The 27,986-nt window shown below is 57.4% G+C and overlaps 1 protein-coding gene across 2 annotated transcripts in view; it reads right to left on the bottom strand.

Moving 5' to 3' along the window:
• Nucleotides 1-7,153: 7,153 nt before the first annotated feature.
• Nucleotides 7,154-27,986, bottom strand: part of RAB3IL1 (RAB3A interacting protein like 1) — a 41,170-nt gene continuing 20,337 nt past the window's right edge. The window contains exons 2-11 of one of the 2 annotated variants that reach the window (XM_029061520.2): nt 22,355-22,691; nt 21,743-21,838; nt 20,759-20,836; nt 19,874-20,116; nt 18,233-18,361; nt 17,975-18,087; nt 16,829-16,852; nt 15,647-15,746; nt 14,089-14,155; nt 7,154-9,421 (exon numbers count right to left, since the gene is read on the bottom strand). In XM_029061520.2, the coding sequence (XP_028917353.1) occupies nt 9,339-9,421; nt 14,089-14,155; nt 15,647-15,746; nt 16,829-16,852; nt 17,975-18,087; nt 18,233-18,361; nt 19,874-20,116; nt 20,759-20,836; nt 21,743-21,838; nt 22,355-22,691 (1,270 nt within the window). In that variant the 3' untranslated portion in view covers nt 7,154-9,338. The remainder of the gene's footprint in view (nt 9,422-14,088; nt 14,156-15,646; nt 15,747-16,828; nt 16,853-17,974; nt 18,088-18,232; nt 18,362-19,873; nt 20,117-20,758; nt 20,837-21,742; nt 21,839-22,354; nt 22,692-27,986) is intronic. The other variant, XM_029061521.2, reaches the window with a different exon arrangement.

Below are 27,986 nucleotides of genomic sequence, written 5' to 3'. Positions count from 1 at the left end.
GTAGGAGATGGACTCTTCTGGTGGCTTCCCACCTGAAAGGATCTAGCTGACCTACCTGCAAGGTTGGAAGCCAAATCCACCTCTCGGCTGGGTGGGAAGGCACCTGGCTACTCTACTGAGAAGCAGCGTGGCTCAGTGGAAAGAGCCCGGGCTGGGGAGTCAGAGATCATGGGTTCAAATCCCGGCTCCACCGCTTGTCAGCTGTGTGACTGTGGGCAAGTCACTTCACTTCTCTGGGCCTCGGTTGCCCCATCTGTAAAATGGGCATTAAGACCGTGAGCCCCACGTGGGACAACCCGATAATCTCGTATCTACCCCAGTGCTTAGAATAGTGTTTGGCACATAGTAAGTGCTTAACAAATGCCATCATCATGATTATTACTGACCAAAATAATTGACAGGACCGAGGTCGGTTAACCTCTGTGACATCCCTAAAATCCACCCTTTCCTCTCTGAGCACTCATCTTACCCGCCTTGACTACTGTATCAGCCTCCTCGCTGACCTCCCTGCCTCCCGTCTCTCCCACTCCAGTCCATACTTCACGATCCTGCCTGGATCGTTTTTCTACAAAAACGTTCAGTCCACGTTTCCCCCCTCCACCTCTGCATCAGACAGGGACGCCTGACCATCGGCTACAGAGCACTCAATCACCTTGCCCTCTCCCACGCTCCCTCCCTGATTCCCTACTACCGCCCAGCACGCTCACTTTATTCCTATAACGCCAACCTACTCACCGTACCTCGATCTCGTCTATCTCGCCGTCAACTCCTCGCCCACCTCCCGCCTCTGAATTGGAACTCCCTCCCCCTTCATACCCGACAGACCCCCACTCTCCCCTCCTTCAAAGCCTTATTAAAATCCCATCTCCTCCAAGAGGCCTTCCCCGATCATTCCCTCTTTCCCCCAGTCCCTCTCCTTTCTGCATTAATTCACGCGCTTGGATTTGCCCCTTTATTCACCCTACCCTGAGCCCCGCAGCACTCACGTCCATATCCGTATTTATTTATATGAATGTCCGTCTCCCCCACTAGACTGTAAGCTCATTATGGGCAGGGAATGGGTCTGTGAAATCTGTACCCTCCCAAGCCCTTAGCACTGTGCCCTGCCCACAGTAAGTGCTCAATAAACACAACTGATTGATCGATCGTTACCCAAGGTGGTGACTTGTGTGATTTTGGTGCAGTGGCAACCGGGAGGTGAAGCTCGTTATGGGCAGGGAACGGGTCCGCTAATTCTGTTGCATCGTACTCTCCCGAGCGCTTAGTACGATGCTCTGCACGGAACGAGTGCTCAATAAATACCGTTGATGGGCTGACCGGAGCGGGGGCAGCGTTGGGCCGGCCTCCGGGGTCCCAAGACGCTTCGGGAGAGCGACGAAGTCCAATTTAAGAGGCTCCCTGCACTTGAAGGCCACTTGCCCGAAGTGGTCATATTTTTGTCATTATATCACGGTACTGGAAGGTTCCTCAAGAGATCATCGAGGGCAGCCCCCCGCCTCCAGGCAGGGAGACGGCTCCAAGGATTCCTGGCTGGTCTCCCGTCCCGGGACCAGCCCCACCCCGGCTGTCTTAGCTTCCAAGATCATCCGGTCCTGAGCCCGGATTTTCTTTCCTCCGGGAACAACGCACCGCGGCTCTGCATCTGAGAAGCGGCGTGGCCTAGTGGATAGAGCGCAGGTCTGGGAGTCAGGAGGGCCTGGCTTCGAATCCCGCTTCTGCCGCTGGTCTGCCGTGTGACCTCGGGCAAGTCACTTTGCTTCTCTGGGCCTCAGTTATCTCACCTGTAAATGGGGATGAAGACTGTGAGCCCCATGTGGGACAGGGACTGTTTTCTAACTTGATTAATCATATCTACCCCAGTGCTCCGATACAAGTGCCCGGCCACATAGTAGGCAATTAACAAATACCACAGTTATTTTTATTATTATTATTGTTACGAGGCCTCCGGCTTCAGGCAACCCGGGAGTCACCCTGGTAGGCGGGCAGACAGACAGAGATGTGGGTGGGCGGGCAAGCTGGGAACTAAATCCCTTTGAAAGGAGGGCGGGGAGCCCGCAGGCATGAAGACCCCTACACTAAGACGATCCGACTCTTGGCATTCAGCACCCGGCCTGAAAGGCAGCTTGACCTAGTGGAAAGCGCGTGGGCCCGGGAGATGGAAGATCTGGGCTCCAATCCTGGCTCTTCCGACTGTTTTTAATCAAGCGATGGCATTTATTGAGCGCTTACCGTGTGCAGAGCACTGTACTAAGCACTTGGGAGAGTTCAATCTACAAGAGTTGGTAGACATATCCCCGTCACACCACGAGCTTTCCGTATGACCTCGGGCAAGTCACTTGAGAAAGAGCGTAGCTTAGTGGAAAGAGCACAGGTTTGGGAGGCAGAGGACATGGGTTCTAATCCGGGTGACTTTGGGCAAGTCACTTCACTTCTCTGTGCCTGAGTTACCTCAGCTGTAAAATGGGGTTTTAAGGCTGTTAGCCCCACGTGGGAACAACCTGATGACCTTGTATCTACCCAGTGCTTAGAACAGTGCTTTGGCACAGAGTAAGCGCTTAACAAATACCATCATTATTATTACTTAGCTTCTCTGTGCCTCAGTTTCCTCAACTGTAAAATGGGGATTAAATACCTGTTTCTCCCCTCCTTTTTTGCCCGTGAACTCCGTACGAGACGGGTACTGGTGTCTGACTTAATTAACTTATATCTACCCCTAAGAACGGTGCCTGACAATGTCATAAAAGACACAAAACAAAAAAGAAAAACTCCTCAGGCTGGAACTGAACGATCACCTGGACCCCGGGGGCCACTGACCACGTTTAGTAAGTGGCAGCCTGCCAGCTGACAGAGAAATCGCCAAGGGGGAGGAAGCTTGGCGTCCCTAAACGCTGGCCGCTTCCCCCTGCAAGCAGCTCCTTCCAGATGCGGAAGCCAGACACGGAGACGGTCAGTCATCCCTCCGGCCCCTGGCCACGGGTCACGGCCACCTCGGCATCGCAGGGCATGAGCCTTCCGGACCTTGGTTCTCCGGGCCGACTTTGGCTCCCGTCCCCTCCCCTCGGCTGGGTTACTTTGATGATGATGCTTGAAGTCCGGTGAACCTCGGCTTAGTGGCTAGAGCACGCGCCTGGGAGTCGGAAGGACCTGGGTTCTAATCCTGGCTCGGCCACAAGTCTGCTGTGTGACCTTGGGCAAGTCATTTAATAATAGTCATAATAATAATGTCGGTATTGTTACGCGCTTACTATGTGCATGCCACTGTTCTAAGCGCTTGGGGTAGATACAGGGGAATGAGGTTGTCCCACGTGAGGCTCACAGTCTTCATCCCGATTTTACAGATGAGGGAACTGAGGCACAGAGAAGAGAAGTGACTTGCCCACAGTCACACAGCTGATGATGGCATTTGTTAAGCACTTACTATATGCCAAGCACTGAACTTAACATCTCCGTGCCTCGGTTACCTCACCTGTTAAATGGGGATTAAGACCACGAGCCCCATGGGGAACAAGGACCGGGTCCAACCTGAATATCTTGTATCTTCGCAGGTGCTTAGTACAGAACCTGCTACATGGTAAGCACTTAGCAAATAGCATTAAAAAAAAAAACCCAAAAACCCCAACCCTATCCCAAACGTGAAGGGAGACACGTGTCACAGAAGAACTGATGATCAGTTCCTTCCACAATCTGTACACACAGCAACCATTGTTTGCAGAGCTGAGGTATTTGCAGGCCAGATTTTAGTTTCGAGAAGACAAGATGAGTTGGCTGAAACTTAGCTTCACCCCTTCCCCCGCCCTGAGGGGAGGGGAGGCTCATGCCACACAAATACAGGATAATTATGCCTCCCTTCCTGGCATTCCGTTACCGGATCCCGTCTTCCCAGATAGGGCTGAGACCATCCCGGGTACTTTATGCCGTGATCACCAGGTCCCCCGAGCCTCGATCAATCATTGGCATTTATTGAGCACTTATCGCATCCAGAGCGCGATACTAAGCGTATGGGAGAGAACGCTACACGTCCGCAAGTTCACAAGAGAACTTGCCTACCAGGCATCAGGCTGGTTGGTCTGCAGGTGCTGGCAGAGGTAAATGGAGGAAAGGAAAGGGGTTCCACCCCTTCCCTGCTTCGGGGTCCCCACCCCCACGGCCACCACCAAACAGTAGGACCACCAGGTCCTGGCTCAGGGTCCTCGAGCAGGGCCACAGTCCTGAGGCTGCGCCCAGCCTTGTTCAACCTCTCTGGTTCTTATTACTATCAAGCGTCGTCGAGTCCTTTCCGATTCCAAGCGACTCTATGGATCTCTTTTCTCCAGAACGTCCCGTCTTCTGCGTAAATCCGTAATCTGTCTAACAGTTCTTCCGTTATCGTCGTTAGGGTCTCTATCCATCTAGCTGCAGGTCTGCCCCTTCCACGTCTTCCTTGGACTCTGCCTAGCACTCGGCTTCTCCCGAGAATGAGTTCAGATTACGTGTCCAAAATACGCTAATCTAAATCGGGTCATCTGGCTTTCCGAAGACCACTTTGGCTAAATCTGTTCCAAAATTCATCTGTTTGTTTTTCAAGCAGTCTGTGGTATTCGCAAAAAAAAATGTTGGTATTTATTAAGCGCTTACTATGTGCAGAGCACTGTTCTAAGCGCTGGGGGAGATGCAGGGTAATCAGGTTGTCCCAGATGAGGCTCACAGTTAATCCCCATTTTACAGATGAGGTAACTGAGGCACAGAGAAGTGAAGTGACCTGCCCACAGTCACACAGCTGACAAGTGGCAGAGGCGGGATTCGAACCCATGATCTCCGACTCCGAAGCCCAGGCTCTCTCCACTGAGCCACGCACTGCATTTCGAAAGAACCGATGCTCTTTCTATCCTGTTTTCTCACTGTCCAGCTTTCGGATCCATACACCGTCACTGGAAACACCATAGAATTGACATTTGTCGATTCTCGTCGATTTGTCGACTCACCATCTCTGATGGTACAAGAGGCAAAAAGCACTGCCTTGTAAAATGCCCATTTTTTATGGCATTCGTTAAGCACTTACTACGTTCCGGGCACTGTCCAAGTGCTGGGGTAGATACACCGCTAATAGAATGAAAACAGCGCACGTCCCACGCAGCGCTCACAGTCTCGATCCATCTCGGTAACATCCCTCCATCTCAGTCTTGATCCATCTCGTCCCGGTAACAGACGAGGTTACCGAGGCCCAGAGAAGTGAAGTGACTTACCCGAGGTCACGCGGCAGACAAGTTGAGGAGCCGGGATTTGAACCAAGGTCCTCAGGACTCCCAGGCCCATGCTCCATCCTCTAGGCCATACTGCTTCCCATTACGCCCGACTCTGTGCAGAGTACCGTGCTAAGCCCATCTGAAAGAAATAACTGAGGAGCTGATTGCTGGAACGCCAGTCCCGGTATAGTCCTGACGCCGGGGCAAACGGAGCCCAACCTCCGACCGGGAGGCCCGAATTGAGAGGCTGGATCCAGAGGCAGAGAGTAGCCCACCGTGCTGTCACTCCAGCCAAATACTACCCAAGCAAGCCTTTTCTTGCTTGTTAGTACAGTGTACTGCACACATACTAAGCTCTCAATAAATACAACTGATTGAGCAAATCTAAGCAGCATAGCTTAGTGGATAGAACACGGGCCTGGGAGTTCCAATCCAAGTCCGTCACATGTCTACTGGGTGACCTTGGGGAAGTCACTTCACTTCTCTGAACCTCAATTACCTGTAAAATGGGGACTAAGAGAGAGAGTCCCATGTGGGAAAGGGGCTGCGTCCAACCTGATGAACTTGTATCTATTCCATGCTTAGAACAGTGCTTGGCACACGGTAAGTGGTAATACCACTGCAAGTATCAGTACCATTATCATTATTTAAACTTCAACAATATTTACTGAGCCCTGATTCTGTGCAGCGCACTCCACTACGTGCTTGCTTGGATACAAGAGTAAGTAAGCACAATCTCTGCCCGTGAGGAGCTTACAATCTACCTGGGAAGAATCCAGCCCTCGTAGTTACAAGAGCAAAGCACTGCCGGATTCAGAGCAACCATGGAAGGTCCATGTTTGGGAAAGCTCAGCGCGTTCACAGAGACCTCTGGATAACAACGGAATATTATCCAAAGGGAGATCCTGTGCCACTGACTTTCAGCAACTCGGGACTTAATTTTGGACATTGTTTTGCTGCGATACAACTTCCCCCACTCCCTCCCAGGCCCCCTCAATCAATCAACGGTAGTTACTGAGCACTTAATAATGATGGCATTGTTAAGCTCTCACCACGTGCCAGGCACCGTACTAAGTGCTGGGATGGAAGCAGGCAAAACGAGTCGGACAGAGTCCCCGTCCCATGTGGGGCTCACGGTCCCACTCCCCATTTTACAGATGAGGGAACCGAGGCCCAGAGAAGTGAAGTGACTTGCCCAGGCTCACACGACCGACAAGTGGCGGAGCCGTGATTAGAAGCCATGACCTTCTGCCTCCCAAGCCTGTGATTTATCCACCGCGCCATGCTGCTTCCCCTACTGTGTGAGGAGCCCAGGATGAAGGCCTTGGGAGGGTATAACACAACAGAATTAGCACTCTTTCCCTGCCCACACGGAACTTCCAGCCCGGCCCGGCCGAACACGGTCGAATCCCGCACGGCCTACTGTGGAAGTGAAAGCTGGGTCACGACGCCTAACGGGAAGTGTACGGCTCTGGGGTCAAACCCAAACTTCCTGCTCCTTACCCACCCTGGCCCGGTTCCTCTACAGACAGGGCTGCCCCTCAATTCGGCCTTCCGCTGGCTCTGCCCATTCCCAACCAAGCTCCCGGACACCTCGACTTGACTTCCGGCCTCCTCCTCGGCGGTCGGTCTTCAACTTATCCGAGTTAAATGCCCCTCCGAGCTCCCCTCTGCCCCAGCCAGGCTGGGATAACAAAACCCTGGGAAAGGGCCCCCAGCCAGCTCCGCACAACACCTACCTACCCCACTGTGGGCCGTCGCGGGGCGGTAATTGAAGGTGATGATGGCAATCGAAAAATTCCACAGGCTCAGCCGTAAACCCGAGCATGAGGAGGAAGAAAGGGGATTCTGTGATCTCTTTCTGCAGGTGGCGAGGTTCAGATATAAGATAATTCATAAGGGGGTGGGGAGGAAGGAGAGAAGACTAGAGCTTAACAATAGTCTTCATTTATTAAATAGAACTCACGTTACATTTTATTAAAAGAAGAAAATACTAGTGGGTAACGCAGCCGTGGGTAGCCGTCCCCGGCCACCCCAAATAGGTTAAGCCTCTGCCGGAGGCTCGGGGGACCTCTTGGGACCTCCAGTTCGACCTTGGCTCCGAAGCTACAGGGTGGTCTTCCCTGGGACTGCTTCTAAGTATCTCAGGGAGGGGAGGGGGCCCCGACCTCGAGACTAGAGCGTGAAAGCCCCCACCCCAACCCTCCGTCGGTGACGAATCCCAGGGCTGAAACTCCAGGGGGAGGCGCGGGACGGGGTCGCGGCAGGAGCCGGACGCCCCCGCCCTCGGCAAGCAGGGAGACGGAGCTGGGGCCGCTCCGCTTTCCCGCCCACTGCCCTCCGCTGCCCCACTTCCTTATTTGGTTCCCCCCAGAAGAGGCGAGCCTGTTTCCTTTTGTGGAAGAGGCCCTCCGTTTTCCCGGGATGGCCTCCAAGTCACTGGGCCACATTCCTGGACTCCCCTGCCATCCTCCCTCTCGTGGCTGGAGCACTCCTGGGGAGCCCCGCCCGCCGTGCCCAGGCCCCCTCAACCTCGGGAGGGGAAAGGGGGAAGGGGAGGGGCAACCAGCGGGAGCCAGGCGGGCCACAGGCCGGGTGTGGGAAGCGGGCCAGGCTCCCCTGCTCTGGTCGTTGGGCAGGGATTGTCTCTGTTGCCGAATTGTACATTCCAAGCGCTTGATACAGTGCTCTGCACACAGTAAGCGCTCAATAAATACGACCGGGTCGCTGAGAAGGCGCTCGAGATGCCAGTACCGGCGAATCCCGCCAAACGCACGTCGGGCTCAGGGAGGGGCCCCCCAGGGTCCACTCGCCCGCCCCAGGCCAGAATGAACTTGACCCGGCCCCCATCTGATGCTCCCTCAGCTTCCCAGTGGCCGTGAAGGTCTCACTCCAAAGTCCCACTCACAGGGCAGCTGCCCAAGGGGCTAAGCGCAGAGGTAGTCCCCGCTTCGGCCAATTCCAAGACCTGCAGGGAGACAGAGGGGCTCTGCCCGGGACACCCGCACGACTTAGCTGAGCCTCAAGGGCCCAGGCAGAGAAAAGCCAACCGTGGGGAGACTGAGGCTTCGAGGGCAGGAAGGACAAGCCGAGTCCCTACCCGGCTCAGAGAATCCAGTGAGACAGAGAGTGGTCGCGGCGAAGCAGGGAGAGGGAGGGGAAGGGAGAGGGCCTTTCCCAAATCCCAGTGCCTCTCTCCCCTTCCTGAGTGGTAACTGCCTCCATTTGCCTGTGTCCCGGAGAGCCTCGGCCCCCATCACGGCCCAGGCCTTGCCATCCCCGCCCCGGCCAGGCCTCCCGCGGAAGGACCTCACCCCGGGCCTGTGAGTCGAAGGCCACTCGGCCCCCTCAGCGGATGCCCCGGCCCGAGTCTGAGGTGTGATTTTCCCCCACCGAGTGTGGGAAGACGCTGCCTCCTGGAGAAGGGTGCTGGAGTGGGCGGTGATTCCATCTTCGGGAGGAGACGTGGGCAAGACGGCTGCCAGACCGGGTTTCGAGCCAAGGAGGCGGCCTGGGTCGTCCCCCCCCGGCTCCACGGGCTACTGCGGCTACTACGGGCATCTCCGATGTCGCTCTTGCCGTCGGGGGATGAGCTGCTTGGGGAAGGGCCCCGCCCACACGGCCGTCCGGACCTTTCCCGCTCCGGGGCCGGAGAAGGTGGGCAGGTGCGTGCCAGAGGGGGCCGTGGCCGGGTGCGGGGCACCGGGCGATAGCCGAGTCCGAAGCGTAGCAGGGGGCGCCACGGACGCGTCGCGTCTCTCCGGACGGGGCCCGCCCAGAGCCGGTGGCTTTGGCCCTTCTCGGAGAGGACCCTGGAGAGAGGCCACGCACGGGAGGCGGAGCTATTCCCTCCAGAGGTTCTCCAGCTTGCGACGTAGAGCAGAGAGAGAGACAGAGACAGCGAGAAAAGACAGAGAGAGCAAAGAGAGACTTCCTCCGGGTCCCCGTGCAGCCCTCTTGGCCCTGCCCGAGAGCTCCAGGGTCCGGGGGGCGGGGTGGTTCCCCCGCGAGGCTTGGCCCGCTCGACACGCTCGGCACTTCGAGCAGCCCCCGGTCTCTCCCGGGCAGCCACTGGGGAGGCATCTCCGCCACCGGCCCGGGCTCCGTCACGCCACTCTAGGCCTCGCTGGGGTAGAAGCCGAGCTTCGCGAGGGACATCTCCTTCCGGAGCCGCATGATCTGCCAGAACATCAGCTCCGCTGCGAAGGGAACGACAGGGGGAGGCTGTGGGGCGGGTGGCGCTCTGGACGGGCCGACCCGGCTCAGGGACGCGAGCCCCGGGTCTCGGCTCAACCGGGACGGCTAGAGACCGCAGACTGGGAGCCAGAGGGGTATTAGGATCCAGGGGAGGACGATCCCACACACTCCAGCCCCCGTGCTAGAGAGGATCGTTTTCCACCCCTGAGCCCTGGCCAAAACCCATTCTCTCTCCTACTGAGAGAAGCAGCGTGGCTCAGTGGAAAGAGCCCGGGCTTGGGAGTCAGAGGTCATGGGTTCGAATCCCGGCTCCGCCGCCTGGCAGCGGTGTGACTTTGGGCAAGTCACTTCACTTCTCTGGGCCTCAGTTCCCTCAACTGTCAAATGGGGATGAAGACTGTGCGCCCCACGTGGGACAACCTGATCACCGTGTATCCTCCCCTGCGCTTAGAACAGTGCTCTGCACATAGTAAGCGCTTAACAAATGCCGTCATTGCTATTATCATTATTATTTGGGGCCAAAAGTGGGATAGGGGACTGGGGCTGGCCTGCTTGTCTTGTATCTTTCCCAGCGCTTAGAACAGTGTTTGACAGATAGCATTTACATACAGTAAAAATTGAAACAAACAAAAAAATTGCTTGAGCTTCCCGAGGTGAGGGGTCCCAGGGATGTGCAGCCCTTTCCGGTGATGAGGGGATTCAGGGGAGGACAGGCGGTCCTGTAACCGCCACTTGGCACTGAACCGTGTGAAATAATAGTAATAATAATAATGTCGGTATTTGTTAAGCGCTCACTATGTGCAGAGCACTGTTCTAAGCGCCGGGGTAGATACAGGGTAATCAAATTATCCCACGTGAGGCTCACGGTTAATCCTCATTTTACAGATGAGGTAACTGAGGCCCAGAGAAGCGAAGCGACTTGCCCGCAGTCACACAGCTGACAAGTGGCAGAGCTGGGATCCGAACCCATGACCTCTGCCTCCCAAGCCCGGGCTCTTTCCACTGAGCCACGCTGCTTGATGTATTTATTAAGCATCTGCTATGTGCCAGGCACTGTACTAGGCACCGGGGTGGACACAAGCAAATCAGGGTGGACACAGTCCCTCGTGGGGCTCACGATCTTAATCCCCATTTTCCAGATGAGGTAACTGGGGCACAGAGAAATGAAGTAATTTGCCCAAGATCACACAGCACACAAGTGACAGAGCCGGAATTAGAACGCATGACCTTCTGACTCCCGTGCCCATACTCTACTAGGCCACGCTGCTTCCGGTAGGCACTTGGTAGCCCTGGGCCTGGCCGGCCACAACCACTGGGGCAAGGGTCAGCCGGCCGTGGCTTCTCCGGGACTCCAATCCGAAGCCCTCACCCGTTCTGTGAAACCTGCTGGTAGACCGAGAAATGTCGAGACTGATGATATCTGTAAAGTGCTTACTATGGGTCAAACACTACTCTAAGCGCTGGGGTAGACACAGAGTAATCAGGTCGTCCCCCTTGGGGTTCTCAGTCCTAATCCCCCTTTTACAGATGAGGTGACTGAGGCCCAGAGAAGTTGAGTGACTTGCCCGAAGTCACACGGCTGATGCCGATAAATGACGGAGCCGGGATGAGAACCTCCGACCTCTCGCTCCCGAGCCCGGGCTCTTTCCGCTGAGCCACGCTGCTTCTCCTGCTCCCCCTCTCTAAACCGTAAGCTCGTTTGGGGCAGGAAATGTGCCTGTTTATTGTTGTATTATTTATTTTTGCATTGTACTCTCCCAAGCACTTAGTACAGTAGAGAAGCAGCGTGGCTCAGTGGAAAGAGCCCGGGCTTGGGAGTCAGAGGTCATGGGTTCGCATCCCGACTCTGCCGCCACCCCCTCCACCTGCGCCTCGGACCCCATTCCCTCTCACCTTCTTAAAACCATAGCCCCTGCCCTCCTCCCTTCCTTAACTTCTATTTTTAACCACTCAATCTCCAAGGGCTCCTTCCCCTCTGCCTTCAAACACGCCCACGTCTCCCCCATCCTAAAAAAACCCGCCCTCGACCCCACTTCCCCCTCCAGTTATCGTCCTATCTCCCTACTACCCTTCCTTTCCAAAATCCTAGAACGAGTCGTCTACAATCGATGCCTAGAATTCCTTAACTCCCATTCTCTCCTAGACCCCCTCCGATCTGGCTTCCGTCCCCTCCGCTCTACCGAGACTGCTCTCTCTAAGGTCACCCGTGACCTCCTTCTTGCCAAATCCGATGGCTCCTACTCCATTCTGATCCTCCTTGACCTCTCTGCTGCCTTTGACACCGTCGACCATCCCCTCCTCCTCCATACCTTATCTCACCTTGGCTTCACGGACTCTGTCCTCTCCCGGTTCTCCTCTCACCTCTCTGGCCGATCATTCTCGGTCTCCTACGCCGGAGCCTCCTCCCCCTCCCATCCTTTAACTGTTGGAGTTCCTCAAGGGTCAGTTCTTGGCCCTCTTCTGTTCTCCATTTACACTCACTCCCTCGGTGAACTCATCCGCTCTCACGGCTTCGACTACCATCTCTACGCAGATGACACGCAGATCTACATCTCCGCCCCTGTCCTCTCCCCCTCCCTTCAGGCTCGCATCTCCTCCGCCTCCGGGACGTCTCCACCTGGATGTCGGCCCGCCACCTAAAACTCAACGTGAGCGAGACCGAGCTCCTCATCTTCCCTCCCAAACCCGGTCCACTCCCAGACTTCTCTATCACCGTGGACGGCACGACCATCCTTCCCGTCCCGCAGGCCCGCAATCTCGGTGTCATCCTTGACTCGTCCCTCTCGTTCACCCCACACATCCTATCCGTTACCGAGACCTGCCGGTTTCACCTCTACAATATCGCCAAGATCCGCCCTTTCCTCTCCACCCAAACGGCTACCTTACTGTTACGGGCTCTCGTTATATCCCGGCTAGACTACTGTGTCGGCCTTCTCTCTGACCTCCCTTCCTCCTCTCTCGCCCCGCTCCGGTCTATTCTTCACTCCGCCGCCCGGCTCATCTTCCCGCAGAAACGATCTGGGCGTGTCACTCCCCTTCTTAAACAACTCCAGTGGTTGCCTATCGACCTCCGCTCCAAACAAAAACTCCTCACTCTAGGCTTCGAGGCTCTCCGTCACCTTGCCCCTTCCTACCTCTCCTCCCTTCTCTCTTTCTACCGCCCACCCCGCACGCTCCGCTCCTCTTCCGCCCACCTCACCGTCCCTCGGTCTCGCCTGTCCCGCCGTCGACCCCCGGGTCGCGTCCTCCCGCGGTCCCGGAACGCCCTCCCTCCTCACCTCCGCCAAACTGATTCTCTTTCCCTCTTCAAAACCTTACTTAAAAATCACCTCCTCCAAGAGGCCTTCCCAGACTGAGCTCCTCTTCCCCCTCTACTCCCTCTGCCATCCCCCCTTTACCTCTCCGCAGCTAAAGCCTCATTTTCCCCTCTTCCCTCTGCTCCTCCACCTCTCCCTTCCCATCCCCACAGCACCGTACTCGTCCGCTCAACTGTATATATTTTTGTTACCCTATTTATTTTGTTAATGAATTGTACATCGCCTTGATTCTATTTAGTTGCCATCGGTTTTTACGAGATGTTCTTCCCCTTGACGCTGTTTAGTGCCATTGTTCTCGTCTGTCCGTCTCCCCCGATTAGACCGTAAGCTCATCAAACGGCAGGGACCGTCTCTATCGGTTGCCGACTTGTTCATCCCAAGCGCTTAGTACAGTGCTCTGCACATAGTAAGCGCTCAATAAATACTATTGAACAGAACAGCTGTGTAACTGTGGGCAAGTCACTTCACTTCGCTGTGCCTCAGTTACCTCATCTGTAAAATGGGGATTAAATGTGAGCCTCATGGGGGACAACCTGATTACCCCGTATACCCCAGCGCTTAGAACAGTGCTCTGCACATAGTAAGCGCTTAACAAATACCAACATTATTATTATTATTATTATTACAGTGAATGAATGAATGAATGCTTTTCTATAGGGTGAAGTGGACAGAGCACAGGCCTGCGAGTCTGACGGACATGGGTTCTAATCCCACCTCCACCACCTGTCTGCTGTGTGACCTGGGGCAAATCACTTCTCTGTGCCTCAGTGACCTCATCTGTAAAATGGGGATTGAGACCGTGAGCCCCAGGTGGGACAGGGACTGTGTCCAGCCCTATTTACTCGTACCCACCCCGGCGATTAGTAAAGTGCCCCGCACATAGTGAGCGCTTAACCAAGACCACAATTTATATTATTATTACAGCAAGCTCCCTATCACGGTGGGGACAAGGCCCCAGAATGTCCCTGCCATTTCCCGGTTCGGGGTCGCCGGTCTCACACTCCGCAAGGCGACACCGGGAAGCAGCAGCCTCCCCTCCCACCCTCTTCGCCTTCCCTGACCCGGGCCAAGAGGACCAACCCTTTAAGACCCCTCTGAGCTCCCGGCCCACCCTCCTGGCGAGCCCGGGGGACGTGGCGGGGCGAGCCCGGGGGCCCGGTGGTCCTTCCGGAGACCGCTCTGCCTCGTGGGCGGGCCCGGGCCGCTCCTGGCTGCCAGAGGTCGATTCGGGAAGCCTGTTGCCCCCTCGGGCCTCAGTTTCCCCGGCCCGAAGCCTCGGGGAGGGAGATCCCGGGCTGCCGAATTGAGGGAGGCCGCCAGAGGGCAGCCGGAGCTGGCTCTCCCGCTCTTACCGTCCTGCCGCACCAGGCCCTGCTGGATGTAGCGAACGTAGGTGAAGAAGTTGCACACGGCGGTGATCTGCGGGGATGGAGAAGGGGGAGACGGACCCTGAGCGGGCGAAAACAGCGATGGGGGCCACCTCTCGCCTTGGCAAACGTGGGGACGCCGGTCCCGGAGCGAGTCCCGATTCTACACCGGGGAATCTGACCCTCTTGGGGTTCCGGCCTTCTCTCTGGAGCCCGTTGTTGGGCAGGGATTGTCTCCGTGGGCTGCCGAATTGTACTTTCCCAAGCGCTTAATACAGTGCTCTGCACACAGTAAGCGCTCAATAAATACGACCGAACGAATCGTATACATCTACATTTAGGCATAGATTTCCTTGCCTTCCCCCTCCCCCCCGAGCTGAATCCACAGCCGACAGTAGCGGCTCCCGGTGTACCTGTCCTCCCAGTCCTCCGGACCTCCGAGCTACGTGGCCAGTAGCCCCCATCGCCCCGCTCGGTGCCATCCCGCGCTCAGCCGGCCCCCGGCCTGCCCTGCGGCGGGAAGGGCGGGAGTAGCGGGAGCAAACCTCGGCCGCCTCGCCATTGGGAACTCTGGGAAGGCTGCGTATTTTCCCTTTGCATCTCTTTTTGGCCACTGTCCTTGTTTTAGGCAACTTTTGTGCTTCAGCTTTCCCAATAAGTCCGTCACCGATCCCTTCCCCAACCGTGAGCCCCTGGGGGCCCGGCTGCGGTCTCACCTGTGGATCTTTTTTTTCCCCCCACCATTTGGCACACGGTACGGGTTTAATAAATACTGCTAGTTTTCTCTCTTTTTTTAACGGTATCTGCTAAGTGCTTACTACGTGCCAGGCTCTGCACGAAGCACTGGAGTAGATGCAAGATAAGCACACAATCCATGTGCCATGCGGGGGCCACAGTCTTAACCCCCATTTTAAAGAACTGAGGCCCAGAGAAGCGAAGTGGCTTGCCCACGGTCACACAAAAGACGGGTGGCCGAGCGGGGATCGAAACACAGGGCTTCCGATTCCCAGGACAGTGCTCTTTCCACTAGGCCACGCTGTTCCTCTGTCGGCAGGGAATGTGTGTGTTATATTATTTGGCACTCTCCCAAGTGCTCAGTACCGTGCTCCGCACACAGTAAGAGCTCAATAAATGCGACTGACCGTTTCTCTTTCTCCCTAAACTCCCCTCATCAGCAGCACCCTGGTCCATCACCTCGTCTCTTGCCCCCCCAGCCTCTCCCACAGGAGAGGGCAAAGGGTCAGAGAGCCCCCTGCCGCTCCTCACGCCCAGGGCTGTTTTAACCGATGGGCGGCAGAATCCCGCCGGGGCACGGCCTCAGAGGTTTGCCTGCCCGTTCCAAGGGGCCAGCAGAGTTGACCGAGCGTCACTCCTCCTCCCTCCCCACGGGACTGCGGGAAGGGACGCACTCCCGGAGACGGGCAGCCGCCATCGGGCCCCTCGGGGGAGACACCGCCCCTCTCCGAAAACACCCGAGCTTCAAAACCCTGGGTCAAGGAGGGGACCCCGAGGGTGGCGTGGGAACCCGGGGGGTTGGTCTCACCCTGGCCCGGCAGGACGGGGAGATATAGTAGTAGTTGCCAGAGTCTCCCAGCTTGATCCGGTGCCTGCAGGCGCGAGCCAGGCCACTCAGAGCACACTTCCTGTGGGGGACAGGGAAGGAAACTCACTCTCTGAGCCCCAAGGCCGAGGGAGAGGGGAGGGCGGAGGAGGACGTGGGGGGGGAGAGAGCGAGAAAGGAAAGACGAACTGTTGGAACTGATGAGTCAGGGCTTGGCGGGTCACCGCTTCAAGCAAACGGAATGAGTTCCCAGTCCTCGGCCGTCGGAACGAGGAGACAGAGCCCTGAGTCTGAGGCCTCCCCCCCTCCGCCGCCATGCCGCCCCTCAGACGCACGCCCACACGCACTAAACTGAGCCGCAACAAAAGCCGACAGTCGAGGAGCCTGCCAGGGGCACGGTCGGGACCCCACGGCTTCTCTGACCACAACCCGGGGTGCACATCCGTGAGGAGAGCTGGGGGTGGGAGCACAAAGCCCCGGGTTTGGGCCTGCGGGGCAGACCTCTGCCATCTCTGGCTCAGCCCCGTGGGTCAGGCACTGGGAGCCAGGAGCCGTGCGGAGAGCTCCGAGGGTGAAGTGCCTGGATTCCTCTCACGCCGGCTGACCCGGCTGCTTGCGACTGCGGCCCCCGGAGCACAGAGCGGCCCTCTTGGACACCCCCCGTCCCTCCTTCCTCTCTCTGCCAAGAGCCCCCGCCCAAGTTGAGCCCCCTGCTTTCCAGGTGGCGGGACAACCTCCGGGGAAAGAGGACCTGGAGGGAGTCGGATCGGCAGCCCACCGGAAGATCCCCTTCTCCAGTTTCCCCAGATGGAGTTCCGAGGTGAGGGCCTATTTTCCCAGTGAGGCCACCTGCCCGCTATTCTTCCGACCTAAATCACGGCACCAGTCCCGCCGGACGTGATTCAGGAAGCTTTAGACTAGGTTGCGGGGTGGGGCCGGGAGGGGGTTTCCCCTCCCAGTCCCAAATTGGAGATCCTTTCTCCCTAGTCCAGAAGGAGCCTCCTCTTTCTCCAGGCCCGGAAGGGCCGGCAGATCTGGCTCCTGGGGCGCAAGGGCGGGAGTGAAGCCACCCAGACTAGCCAAGCTGCTGACAGGCTCCTGCGGCTGGGGTTAGTGAACTGTTAGTGGGTCGGGCTCAGCGAGCCATCGGCTCGAGTCACTTACGTCACCACCTGTGCCCGCAGCCCACTGTGAGGGAGAGAAAGAGAGAGAGGGGAGGAGGAGTCAGGCTGGGCGAGTTCACAGCACCGAGCCCTCCAGGGCAACCCCGGTCTTTCCCCGAAGGAGCCGTCACCGGGGATCTTTTCCTTCTTTGGCCTCATCTCTGCTTCCCGCGGGGAGAGGGGAGCCAGGCTCGGCCTGGATTAATGGACAAAGCGTAGGCTTGGGAGCCCAAGGACCTGGGTTCCAATCCCGGGTCCATCACTTCCCCGCTGGGTGACCTTGGGCAAGTGGCTTAACTCCTCTGAGCTTCAGTTTCCTCATCTGTAAAATGGGGATTCCATATCTGTCCTACCTCCTACTCATGGGACCGGGAGCCCCAGGAAGGACAGGGAACCGTACCTATCCCAGTGGTCAGAACAGTGCTTCACACATAGTGTGCCCTTAACAAATACCGTAACCGTTCGTCTCTCTCTCCCCTCGGGCTACCTCGCCCCTGGAGCCCCGGGGCTAGCCGGGAATCTCGGATTCTGCTTATTCCCACTGGGCTACCCGAAGATGGTACGGCCCGCCCTCACAGGTCAGGGCCTCTCAGGGCCCACGTTGCAGGGCTCGGCGGGCTCCTCGGGGCCACCCGGACAGGGGGACAGCAGGCGCTCTTGGACTGAGCGTGAGGGCAAACACGGCCGAGTCCCATTTTTCCAGAGATCCCGCTTCTCCAGAGAAGTTTCCCCACTCGCCACACCATCTGTGCCTAGAGCCGAAGGCAAGCTCCGAGTCAACCCTCGGGAGATTCCTCAGTCCAGCTCACTGGACCCTCGCTTTCCAGCCCGAAGAAAGGGGGCTCCCCAATCCTCCCGGGGGCACAGAATTGGCTTCTCAGGACGAACCCGTTCTACTCAGAAAGGGCTCAGGACCCCCCCCCCCCCGTGTCGGAGATCAGCGGGATTTCCCCTACTCGAACCACACACCGGGGGAACGGGGAGCTCCCGAGGGCGGCCGGGAGGAGGAGGTGAGTCTCAGTCAAATGGCGGGTCCCGAGGGAAGGGGAGCCGGAAGCAGGGGCGGCAGGGAATACGGCCTGCCGGGAAGGACGGCGTCACCGGGCGAGGCTGCCGCCGGGCCAGAGGCACCTGGGATGAGGCTTACTTGGGCCCGCCGCATTCGAGAGCTGCCATCTTGACCACAGGAAGCGTCTGGGAAGCCACCGGCTCGATGGTGAGCGTGTTCTCTTCCACGGCCGCCCGGACCAGCTCCGAGAGCTGCAGCACAGACCGGCAGCGGGAATCAGGGCCTCTCCGGGAGCGTCGCCGTCCCCACCTCCCCACCCCACATCTTCCTCCCTTCCAGACCCCTTCCCACGGCTCTGGGTCCCGGGCCCCATCTCCCACCCTCCCGCAGCCTCACCTCACGCTTGCTGAAATCCAGGCACGGGCCCACGTCCTCTCGATAAATCCTCTCCAGGAAGGGGCAGGCTTTATCCAGGGTGGGGCTCTCCTTCCAGGCCTGGAACTCGGCGAATAGATTCGAGTCCATCTACATGGGTGGGAGGGTGGGGTGGTGGGGGTTGGGGGAGGGGAGATCCAGCCCAGAGGAGGGCCCATGTCAGGCCCTCGGGGCACCTCAGGCGAGAGGAAGGGACGGCACCCCACCTGGGCCGCAGGAATAGCCCGGTGAGGGCCGGGGCCGGCTTGCCAGGGCGGACGCCCATCTCTCCGCCCCTCTCGCCCAAAAGAGGCGGCTCTGTTCTCAACAGCACCCGCCCTCTGACCCGATCCCCAATTCCACTTGAGGGAGGAGAGGCTAGAAACCATCCGCCGGGGAGCGGGGACGTGGAGTTTGGGAGTTTGGCTGACCGACCTCTCTCCAATTTTACAGGTCATCCGAACCCTGTCCCATTCCTTCGGCCTAGACATTAGACCCGTGACCTCTTCTCGTACCTTAACACCTTCAGTTGGAGGGTGGGATCAAGGAGGGAGATCAAAGACTCCAATTTTTCTCGTGAGTAAACTGAGGCCCAAAGAGGTCAAACGACACTCCCAAACACGCTCCCATTGGCCGCGCCGGGAACAGGACTGGAGTCTGACTTCCAGGTGACTTTTTTTGGCGGGGGATGGAGACTGTTGATCCAGACCTGCAAGGCAGGCATTCTGGACGCAGTGGGGCTGGGGAAGTGGTGCGGGTGAGACGGAAATTAGAATCAAAGGAAAAAGAATGTCCGGAAGAGGCGAAGGATCGGGTGAGAATAGCCACCCGCCCTCGCTACAGTGCCCTGATCTCTTTAAGCCGTTACCTGCCGGGAAGAGGAGGAAGAGGAACAGGAAAAGGAAGATGAGGAGGAGGGCTCCCCGGGAAGGAGCGGCCAAGCTGGCTCATAAGTGATGTGGATGGCCTTGCCCGGGACGATGCAGAGAAGCAAGGAGAGGAGGGTGGGCACCCCGGGCTGGGTGGGAGCCGCGGGCCAGACGACAGACGGGGAAGAGGACGAGGCGGGAGAGGGACGGGCAGGACCGGGAGACAGAAGAGACACACAGAGAATGACGAAAAACGTTAGCCGGGGAGCGAGAAGCAGAGAACAGCGGCCCGACTGCTTTGTCCTTATCTCGCCGGTTTCGGCGAAAAGCCCGGCTCCGAGGATCTTGTAAAGAGCTCCAAGAGGATCGGGAAGCCCCACCCCTGCATCTGGGGAAAAGGAGGCTCTCTAGAGAAAAAAAACTGCCAGAAACACACAGAGAAGGTCAGAGCAGTTGTTTGGCCCCGGGGTTAGATGTTTGGAAGACCCCTCCCACCACACCCACTGGTGAGGGACTGTCATTGTTGGGGGGTGGGGGATCCACAAGCTATTCCAAGCCACCACCTCAGGTTAACGACATCGGGGGGATCCCGAAGGCCCCCCCCCCCCGGGGCCCCGCCCGCTCCCCAGTGGATGGCTCTGACGGGAGGATCCGTCCGACTGGGCGGCGACCGCTGAGGAGATCGGGCCCCCAACGGGCCCCGGGAAAAGGATTCTCTGTACAGTCCGCCCAAAACGCCGGCCTCGCCACCCACCTCTTTGCACTCGCGGCCGGCGGGGTCGAAGGGGAGGCTGTGGCCGCCGGCGGGGCAGGCGGCGGGACAGGCGGCGGGGCAGATGGCGGCGCTGCTCGTGCTCTTGTTGCGGGAGTGCCCCTTCCGGAAGGCCGCCTTGGTGGGGCTCAGGAGTTGGGGGTGCAGCTCCCGGTTGGGAGAGGATGGGGTAGACGTGATGACCAGGGTCTTCAGGGCCGTCACCTCGGCCTGGAGCATGTCGATCTGGTCGGGAGGGAGGGCGGTCAGGCTCCCTGCCACCCCCACCAAAACCAGAGGCCGGGACCCCGGCATCGCAGAGCCCCAGCCCCCGGCTACCAACCGCCTGTGTCCACACAACCCTCCCCAAGAGAGGCGGAGGTAGCGTCCCCATGGTTTGGCGGTCCCCGCGTCTCGGACGGCCAGACCGGCAGGTCTTCTGGAGTTGACGTTATCTTTTTTTTTAAATGGCATTTTTTAAGCACTTACTATGTGCCAGGCTCAGTTCTAAGTGCTGAGGTAAAGTTAATCAGGTTGGACTCGGTCCACGTCCCACCTGGGGCTCACAGTCTTAATCCCCATTGGACAGGTGAGGGAACTGAGACCCAGAGAAGTGGAGCGACTTGCCCGAGGTCACACAGCAGACAAGAGGCAGAGCCGGGATTAGAACCCGGGTCCTTCTGACGCCCAGGCTTGGGCTCTCTCCTCTACGCCACACAGCTGCGTCCCCTCACCTAGTTAAAGCTGAGATTTTCTCCCCTCCCAAGCCTCCCCGGCCCCCCAAAACCTGGTCAGTCTTACTCTCATCATAGATTTGGACTTGGCCTGGGAGTCCCACAGGGACAGGCTCTAGGAGGGCACAGGAAAGCAAGAGGCTTCTGGTCTCACCTTCCCACGGGCTTCCATCAGCTGCTTCTCGGACGCGGCCTGTTTGGTGTTGGCCTCTCGCACCATCTTGTGGGCTTCCTGCGGGGGGAGAGACCACGGCCCAGCTGGTCGCTAAAGCCGGTCACCAGCTTTCCAGACTCCGAGGGTAGCACTCCCTCCCGTCCAGGCTGCCCAAGCAAGGGGGTGGTGAGCCCAGCTGAGCTCCGCTCGAGGCGGAAGTGGTTACTTCCTCCGAGCTCCAGCTACTCTGTCCACGCCACTGGTTCCACGGAGGGCACTGAAGGGAGCAGACCACGGGGAAAGCCCACGCTGGATTTCTTGGCTGAGGGGGCAGATCCTGCCGGACACTGAGGTGAGCAGGGTCTGGCACACATCTCCAAGGCTCTCGAGCTCCAGCGTGGGTTTCCCGGGCTCTGGCTCTGGAATGGCAGGGGAGTGGAGTGACAACTGCCTGGGAGGCGAGGAGAGGGAAGGGGAAGAAAAGAACGGAAGGAAAGGGAAGGGCGGACGGACAGACGGACGAAAGGGCAGCGTCTCGGGCAGTCACCAGAGCGTGGAGCTGCGGCCAACACACAAGCCGAGGTGCTCGGTGGGACCCACCTCACTGACCCTGGGTCCCACGGAGGAAGAGAGGGATGCACTAGTTTTGCCACTTTTTTTTACGGTTTTCGTTAAGCTCGTACTACGCGCCAGGAGCTGTACTAAGCACAGGGGTAGATACGAGATAATCAAGTTGGACCCGGTCCGTATCCCACACTAGACTCACGGTCTTAATGCCCATTTTGCAGATGAGGTACTGAGGCACGGAGAAGTGACTTGCCCACGGTCACACAGCGGACGAGGGGTGGAGCCAGGATTAGAACCCGGGTCTTTTCGACTCCCAGGCCCGTGCTCTATCCATTAGGCGACACCGCTTCTACTGGTAGGATGGGGCCGGGGGTGAGGGTGGCTCAGAGAGGCAGGCCGGGTGGTGAGGGGAGGTACCTCAAAAAGACTGGCTGTCAGTTCTTCCAGCTCCTGCTCCAGCTGCTCTCGGACCTTTGACAATCGCTCACACTCTTCATCCTTCAGCTTCAGCTCCTGAGGCGACGAAGGGTTTGAGCGACAGATGCTAGAAAGCGAGCTTCTCTGGGGGCGGGGATCGAGAGTCTCCCACCTCTATTATATTATACTGTCTTCGCCTGTAGAGCGTAAGCTCCTTGAGGGCGGGGATAGCATCCACCAACTCTAGCGTACTTTGCCAAGAGTTGAATACAGTGCTCTGCTTACAGCAAGGGCTCGGTCAATACCACTGATCGATTCAGAACATCAGTCCTTCCCAAATCCCCTGGGGGACCCACCCTCCTGCCCCCAGATTACAGAAGCTTCCCGCTCCCGGTGGTCAGCCTTCCCAGCAGCCCTCCATCAATCAAATCACTAACCCCGACCATTTGCCAGCCCACTCCCAGAGCCCACCCAAGAACCACCCTTTTGACTCCAGATTATAGATGGCCAGCCTTCCACTCCATCAATCAATCCTTACCCCTGCCCCCGCCATTTGCCAGCCCACCTCCAGAGCCCCCCGCCTGCCCCCCAAGGCCGGGTTCCCCCCCATACCTTCTGAGCCTTGTGTAACTCTTCCTTCAGGAACTCGGAGCCCTTCTCGCGGATCTCCACGGAGGAGCTGCGCAGGCGGGAGACGGCCAGGGGGTCGGCGGGGCAGCCCTCCTCTCGCCCGCCCCCCGCCGCCCTCCCGGACGGCTCCAGCACCGGTGGGTCCTTCCTCCCTTCGCCCGCGGCGGAGCCCGGCCAGGTGCCCGCCGGCCGGGGCTGGGTCGGGCGCAGCGGCCGTCCGTCTTCCTCTGCCCGGTGGGGGCTGTGGGGGCACATGCTGGTATCCACGGGGGGCGGGGGGACGGCTTCAGTGCCAGGAGAGGCTGAGAGGGCCAGGACCCTGCCGGGAGGGGACCCCACCCGAAGGCACCAAAATCAGGATCGGGGGTGGGCACAGAATCAATATGCACCAACTCCCAACCTGTGCCCAACCTGACGACCTCGTATCGACCCCACCCTTGTAAAGGTGTTTGGCACGTAGTAAGAGCTTAACAAATGCCCATTATTACTGTTATTATTCACTCCGCCTACCCCCATGGGGCACCCACTGGAGCTAGGAAGGCGAATATGGGACAGGTCAGAATGCCGAAGCCGTCCAGGGAAAAAACACAACTGAGAAAGGCTTCGGCAAACTGATGAATCCCAGGGGCTTCACTGTGGGTTATCTGAGAAATCCATGGATGTAGACAGAAACGTTAGAGACGGTAGAAGGCTCGAGAAGGGTTAAAGACACAGGTGATAGGTCCATATTATTAATCCCTTAATTGGAGACGCAAGGTGACTTAGTGGGAAGAAAATAGGTCTGGGAGACAGGAGGCCTGGGTTCTAAATCCTAGTCCTGCCACTTGCCAGTTATATATCCTTGGGCAAGTCACTTAACTCTGTGACTCAGGGTCCTCATCTGTAAAAGTGAGGCTAAAATACCGGCTCTCCTTCCTTAGACTGTGAGCCCCACATGGGACAGGGACACTGCATTGCTTAGTGCAGCGTTTGGCGCATCGTAAGTACTTAAATTCCACCGTCATCATAATTATTGCTATTAATTTGCAGAGCACTATTAATGGAACAAAGTGCTGTCCCTGCAGTGATTTCATTTTATCCTCACAACATCCCTATGGGGTAGGGACGGGTTGGTATTATCCTCATGAGGGAACTGAGATCCAGAGAGAGGTATTAAACGATCTACCTAAGGTCCCACAGCAGGCCGATTGCAGAGCTGGGACTAGAACTCATATCTGTGACTTTTCCACTTAAATTCCACATTTCCACTCAATATTGCCCCTGACGAATTATTATTGGAAATCCCCCCTCCCAGCCCCAAAGCACTTACATTCATATCTGCAATCTATGGATTTTAATATCTATCTTCCCCCTCTAGATTGTAAGCTTGTGGGCAGGGAATATGTCCGTTGATTATTATATTGTATTCTCCCACACACTTAGTACAGTGCTCGGCACATAGTAAGTGCTCAATTAATACGACTGAATTAGTGGAGAAGCAATGTGGCCTAGTGAATACTGCACGGACCTGGGAGTCAAAAGGACCTGGGTTTTAATCCCAGCTCAGCCGCTTGTCTGCTGTGTGACCTTGGGCAAGTCGCTTCGCCAATCTGTGACTCAGTTATCTTATCTGTTAAATGGGGATTAAGACCGTGAGCCACATGTGGGACACGGACTGTGCCCAACCTGACTAGCTCGTATCTATCCCGGCGCTTCAAACGGTGTTTGATACATAGTAAGCACTTAAATACCGTATTAAAAATATGCATACATTAGAAGGGAAATCTAGGGGTATTTAAAAGATTCACCCCTAACCCAAGATGCTCCAGGAAGGCAGCCATTTCCAGTGCCCAGTCTCCCCCGATGAAGACGGAATCCTGAGCCGGTCGGACCACTGACCTGCCCGGGGTTGGTAACCAAGTTGGTTCACATTCAGACACATGGAAAAGCCAACAGGCATCCGAGCCCAAGACGGGAGTCCGGGGCTTGGGGTGCTGTTGGCCCATCCCAAACGTTTAGTACAGTGCTCGGCACAGAGAAAGCACTCGGTACGTACTATTGAAGGATTGATTTCCTCCTCCCTCTCGCATATTACACCCGCACCCCAGAACAGAGGTCACCCTTGCCAGCTGCTTCCCTCACCACAAGGTTGGCATCCGGAGGGCTTTGAGTGCGGTGAAAGGCAGGAGGACGCCATGGGCAGAGTCCCTCCGCCAAAAGAGAACGGATCAAGCGAGAGATCCCCCAGCACACCCGTCCTCCCTGGTCTGACAACCCCCTCCACCTTGCCCTGACAGAGCTGGGACCCAGATGGTGGCCTGCTTCGCCAACGGCAGAACGTGAGCTCGGACCAGGGGAGAAAAAAGCCTCAGTCGAGAACGACGCAAGGATCCGAGCTCCGTGGGGCGGGGCGGACCAGGATCGCGAGAGGCAGAGGACGTGGGCGCCTGCCGATCGGGGCCCAGAGAGGAGACAAACCGGCCACTCGTGGCTCAGGGAGGGAGACCGTGGATAGAGCACAGCCCTCAGAATCAGAAGGACCTGGGTTCTAATCCCAGCTCCGCGACTTGTCTGTTGGGTGACCTTGGACAAGTCACTTCACTTTTCTGGGCCTCGGTTCCCTCGTACGTAAAATGGAGATGGAGACTAGGAGCCCTACGTGGTACGGGGACTGTGTCCAATCCGATTTGCTTGTACCCATCCCTGTGCTTAGTACGGTGCCTGGCACAGAGGAAGCGCTTAATAAATACCACAATTACGATTATTATCATTAGTCCAATCTGCAGGAACAGGTCCTGCTTCACGCCTCCGTTTCTCCCACTCGACTAACGGGAGTTTCAATCGGCCCAGCTTCTCTCCTCCGGGTGGGGGAGACGGGAGGAGGAGGGGAGAGGAAGGGGCTGAGTGAGGAGGCAACTCCCTGGTCAGGCCGGGTCCGGGTCCGATCCGGGGCCCCCTTCAGAATGGATCTCGGAGCCACCGACAGTTGGCAACTCTGCCCCTTCGACTTCAGCCCCTGCTTGGGGCCCCACCCGCCTGACACGTGCAAGCAATTAGGTGGAAGCAGCAAAACACCACGGGATCCATTGCTGCAGCATAAATCACATTCTCCATAACCTCAGTCGCCTGGAGTAGCTTCACGCCCCCGCTTTGGGGGGGCGGGGTGGGAGGGGAGAGGGTGTTCGGAGGGGAAGGCCGGGGAGCCAAAGGAGTCGGGAGGAGGCCGGGTGCGGGGAGGGGGTGCGGGCAGCTGAGAGAGGCTTGTGCTGCTCGGGTTTGGGATTTCCTCTCGGGGTCCGGGGTCTCCTCTGCAGAGCCCCCAGCAAAGGGACACTGGGCTGGGGCTGGCACGTTAACTGGGGTCACTGACCCCAGGTCCCTGGACCAAGCGGGAGGGGAGGTCCCGATTCCCACCGGATTTAGGGTCGGAAGACTCCCTTCTGCCCTCACAGCCTCCGCGGTGTCCCCCTGTCCCAGATAGCCTCCCTACTGCCTCCCTCTGCCCCACAGCCTACTCGTTGCTGCCCCCAACCCCTGCAGCCTCCCTTCTCTGTCCCTGCTGTCTTCAACAGCCCCCTTGCTACCCCACACCACCCCCACAACTTCCCCACAGTCCCCCCACTCTGCCCTGCAGCCTCTTTGCTGTGCTCCATCAGCTGCAGGCTCCCTGCCGTCCTCTCCCCTGCCCCAGAGCCGCAGCCCTGTACTCGTGCCCCGTTGTCCCAGGAGCAAGGCTGGGCCCCGTCCCATCCAGCCTGCATACGGGCTCTCTTCACCTACAGTTCCCCCAACTCACTTTCTCCATTGTGTCCCCCCCCCTGGCTCATTCTCACCTCTCCCTCCCCTGTTTCCCTCGCTCACTCTGTTTCCCAAGACTGGAACTCCATCCCTCCCCCAATCTGATGCAGAGACGGCTTCCGAAGAGCCCTGGGTTTAGACCAGATTCTGTCCTGGTTGAGGTGGTTCCAGTTTCCCTCCTTGTTGATCCTCTGACGCCCACTGAAAGACTGTCGGAAGGGTGGAAGTCCTCAGGAATAAGATGGCGGAGGGGAAGGATTCCCGGGGCTCTAGAACTGGGATAGGGCTGGCTGCCCACGGGTCTGAGGTGCCGACTGGCCTTTCCCCTTGATGAGGAGCCGGGATTGAAGGCTGGGCCAGTTAAACGGCCGCTGAGGGCACTGGGCGATCACGCCGACTCCCTCACAGAACTTTTGCCTCCGCTCTGGGCCCAAGAGCACAGGGGGGAGCTCAGGAGGGCAGAAACCACTCGGTATTTCCTTCCTGGAGTGGTTTTTTTTAGCTTTGGGGATGGAGAGCCGCTGAACGCTGAAATCCAACCCCCTGCTCGGCGCCTAGAAGTGAATCGATCCATCTGCGGGAGCGGCAGCTGAAGCCCTCTGCCGGCCCCCTGCCCAGTCTCTGTCTGACCTCCGCCTGGCCTCTAAGGCCCGAGGTACACCTAGGGCAACCTTAATGATGATGATGATAATAACTGTGGTATTTGTTTAGCGCTTACTGTGTGCCAGACAATGGGGTAGATACAAGATAATCGGGCCATAGTCCCTGTCCCTCACGGAGCTCAGAGTCTAAGGAGGGAGAAGAGGGATTGAATTCCCATTTTACATATACGAAACCGAGGCCCAGAGAAGTTAAGTGACTTGTCCAACGTTACACAGCAGACAAGTGGCAGAGCCGGGATTAGAACCCAGTTCCTCTGACTCCCAGGCCCGTGGCTCTTTCCACTAGCCTGCAGGATGCCTCTAGACTGCAAGTTCATTGAGTGGAAAATGTGTCTACCAACTCTGTTATATCATTATATTGTATTCCCCCAAGCACTTAGTAGGGTGCTTTGCATCCAGTAAGTGATCAATAAATATGATTGACTGATTGACTGATAGGCCAATCGGCTTTTTAAGGAGGCCTTGGAGGCGTTTTCCTCCGGAGACCCATCGGATTCCTTCTTGACCTTCCCCAGTCTCTGAGGGGTTTTCAGGGCAGAGCAGCATCGTCTAGCGGATAGAGCACGACCTGGGAGTCAGAGGACCTGGATTCTAATCCCAGCCCTGCCATTTGTCTGCTCGGTGACCTTGGGCAAGTCACTTCACTTCTCTGTGCCTCAATTACTCGTCTGTAAAATGGTGATTAACACTGTAGGCTCTCTCAGGATGTAGGCTTGTTATGGGCAAGGGAATGGGTCTACTTATAATAATGTCGGTATTTGTTAAGTGCTTACTTTGTGCGGAGCACTGTTCTAAGCGCTGGGGTAGATACAGGGTCATCAGGTTGTCCCACGTGAGGCTCACAGTTAATCCCCGTTTTACAGATGAGGTAACTGATGCCCAGAGAAGTTAAGTGACTTGCCCACAGTCACACGGCTGACAAGTGGCAGAGCCGGGATTCGAACCCATGACTTCTGACTCCCAAATCCAGGCTCTTTCCACTGAGCCAATATTGTACTCTCCCAAGCGCTTAGTAAAGTGCTCTGCACACAGTAAGCGCTCAATAAATACGACTGAACGAATGAATGAACATGGACTGTGTCCAATCTGATTAGCTTGTACCTTCCTCGGCACGTAGTATAGAGGCTGGCACACAGTAAGTGCTTAGATAGCATTAGAAAAACAAAACCAAACTA

This window comes from Ornithorhynchus anatinus, chromosome 3 (assembly GCF_004115215.2).
Source record: "Ornithorhynchus anatinus isolate Pmale09 chromosome 3, mOrnAna1.pri.v4, whole genome shotgun sequence".
Taxonomy (NCBI): Eukaryota; Metazoa; Chordata; class Mammalia; order Monotremata; family Ornithorhynchidae; genus Ornithorhynchus; species Ornithorhynchus anatinus.
This window is presented reverse-complemented; position numbering and strand designations above follow the sequence as displayed.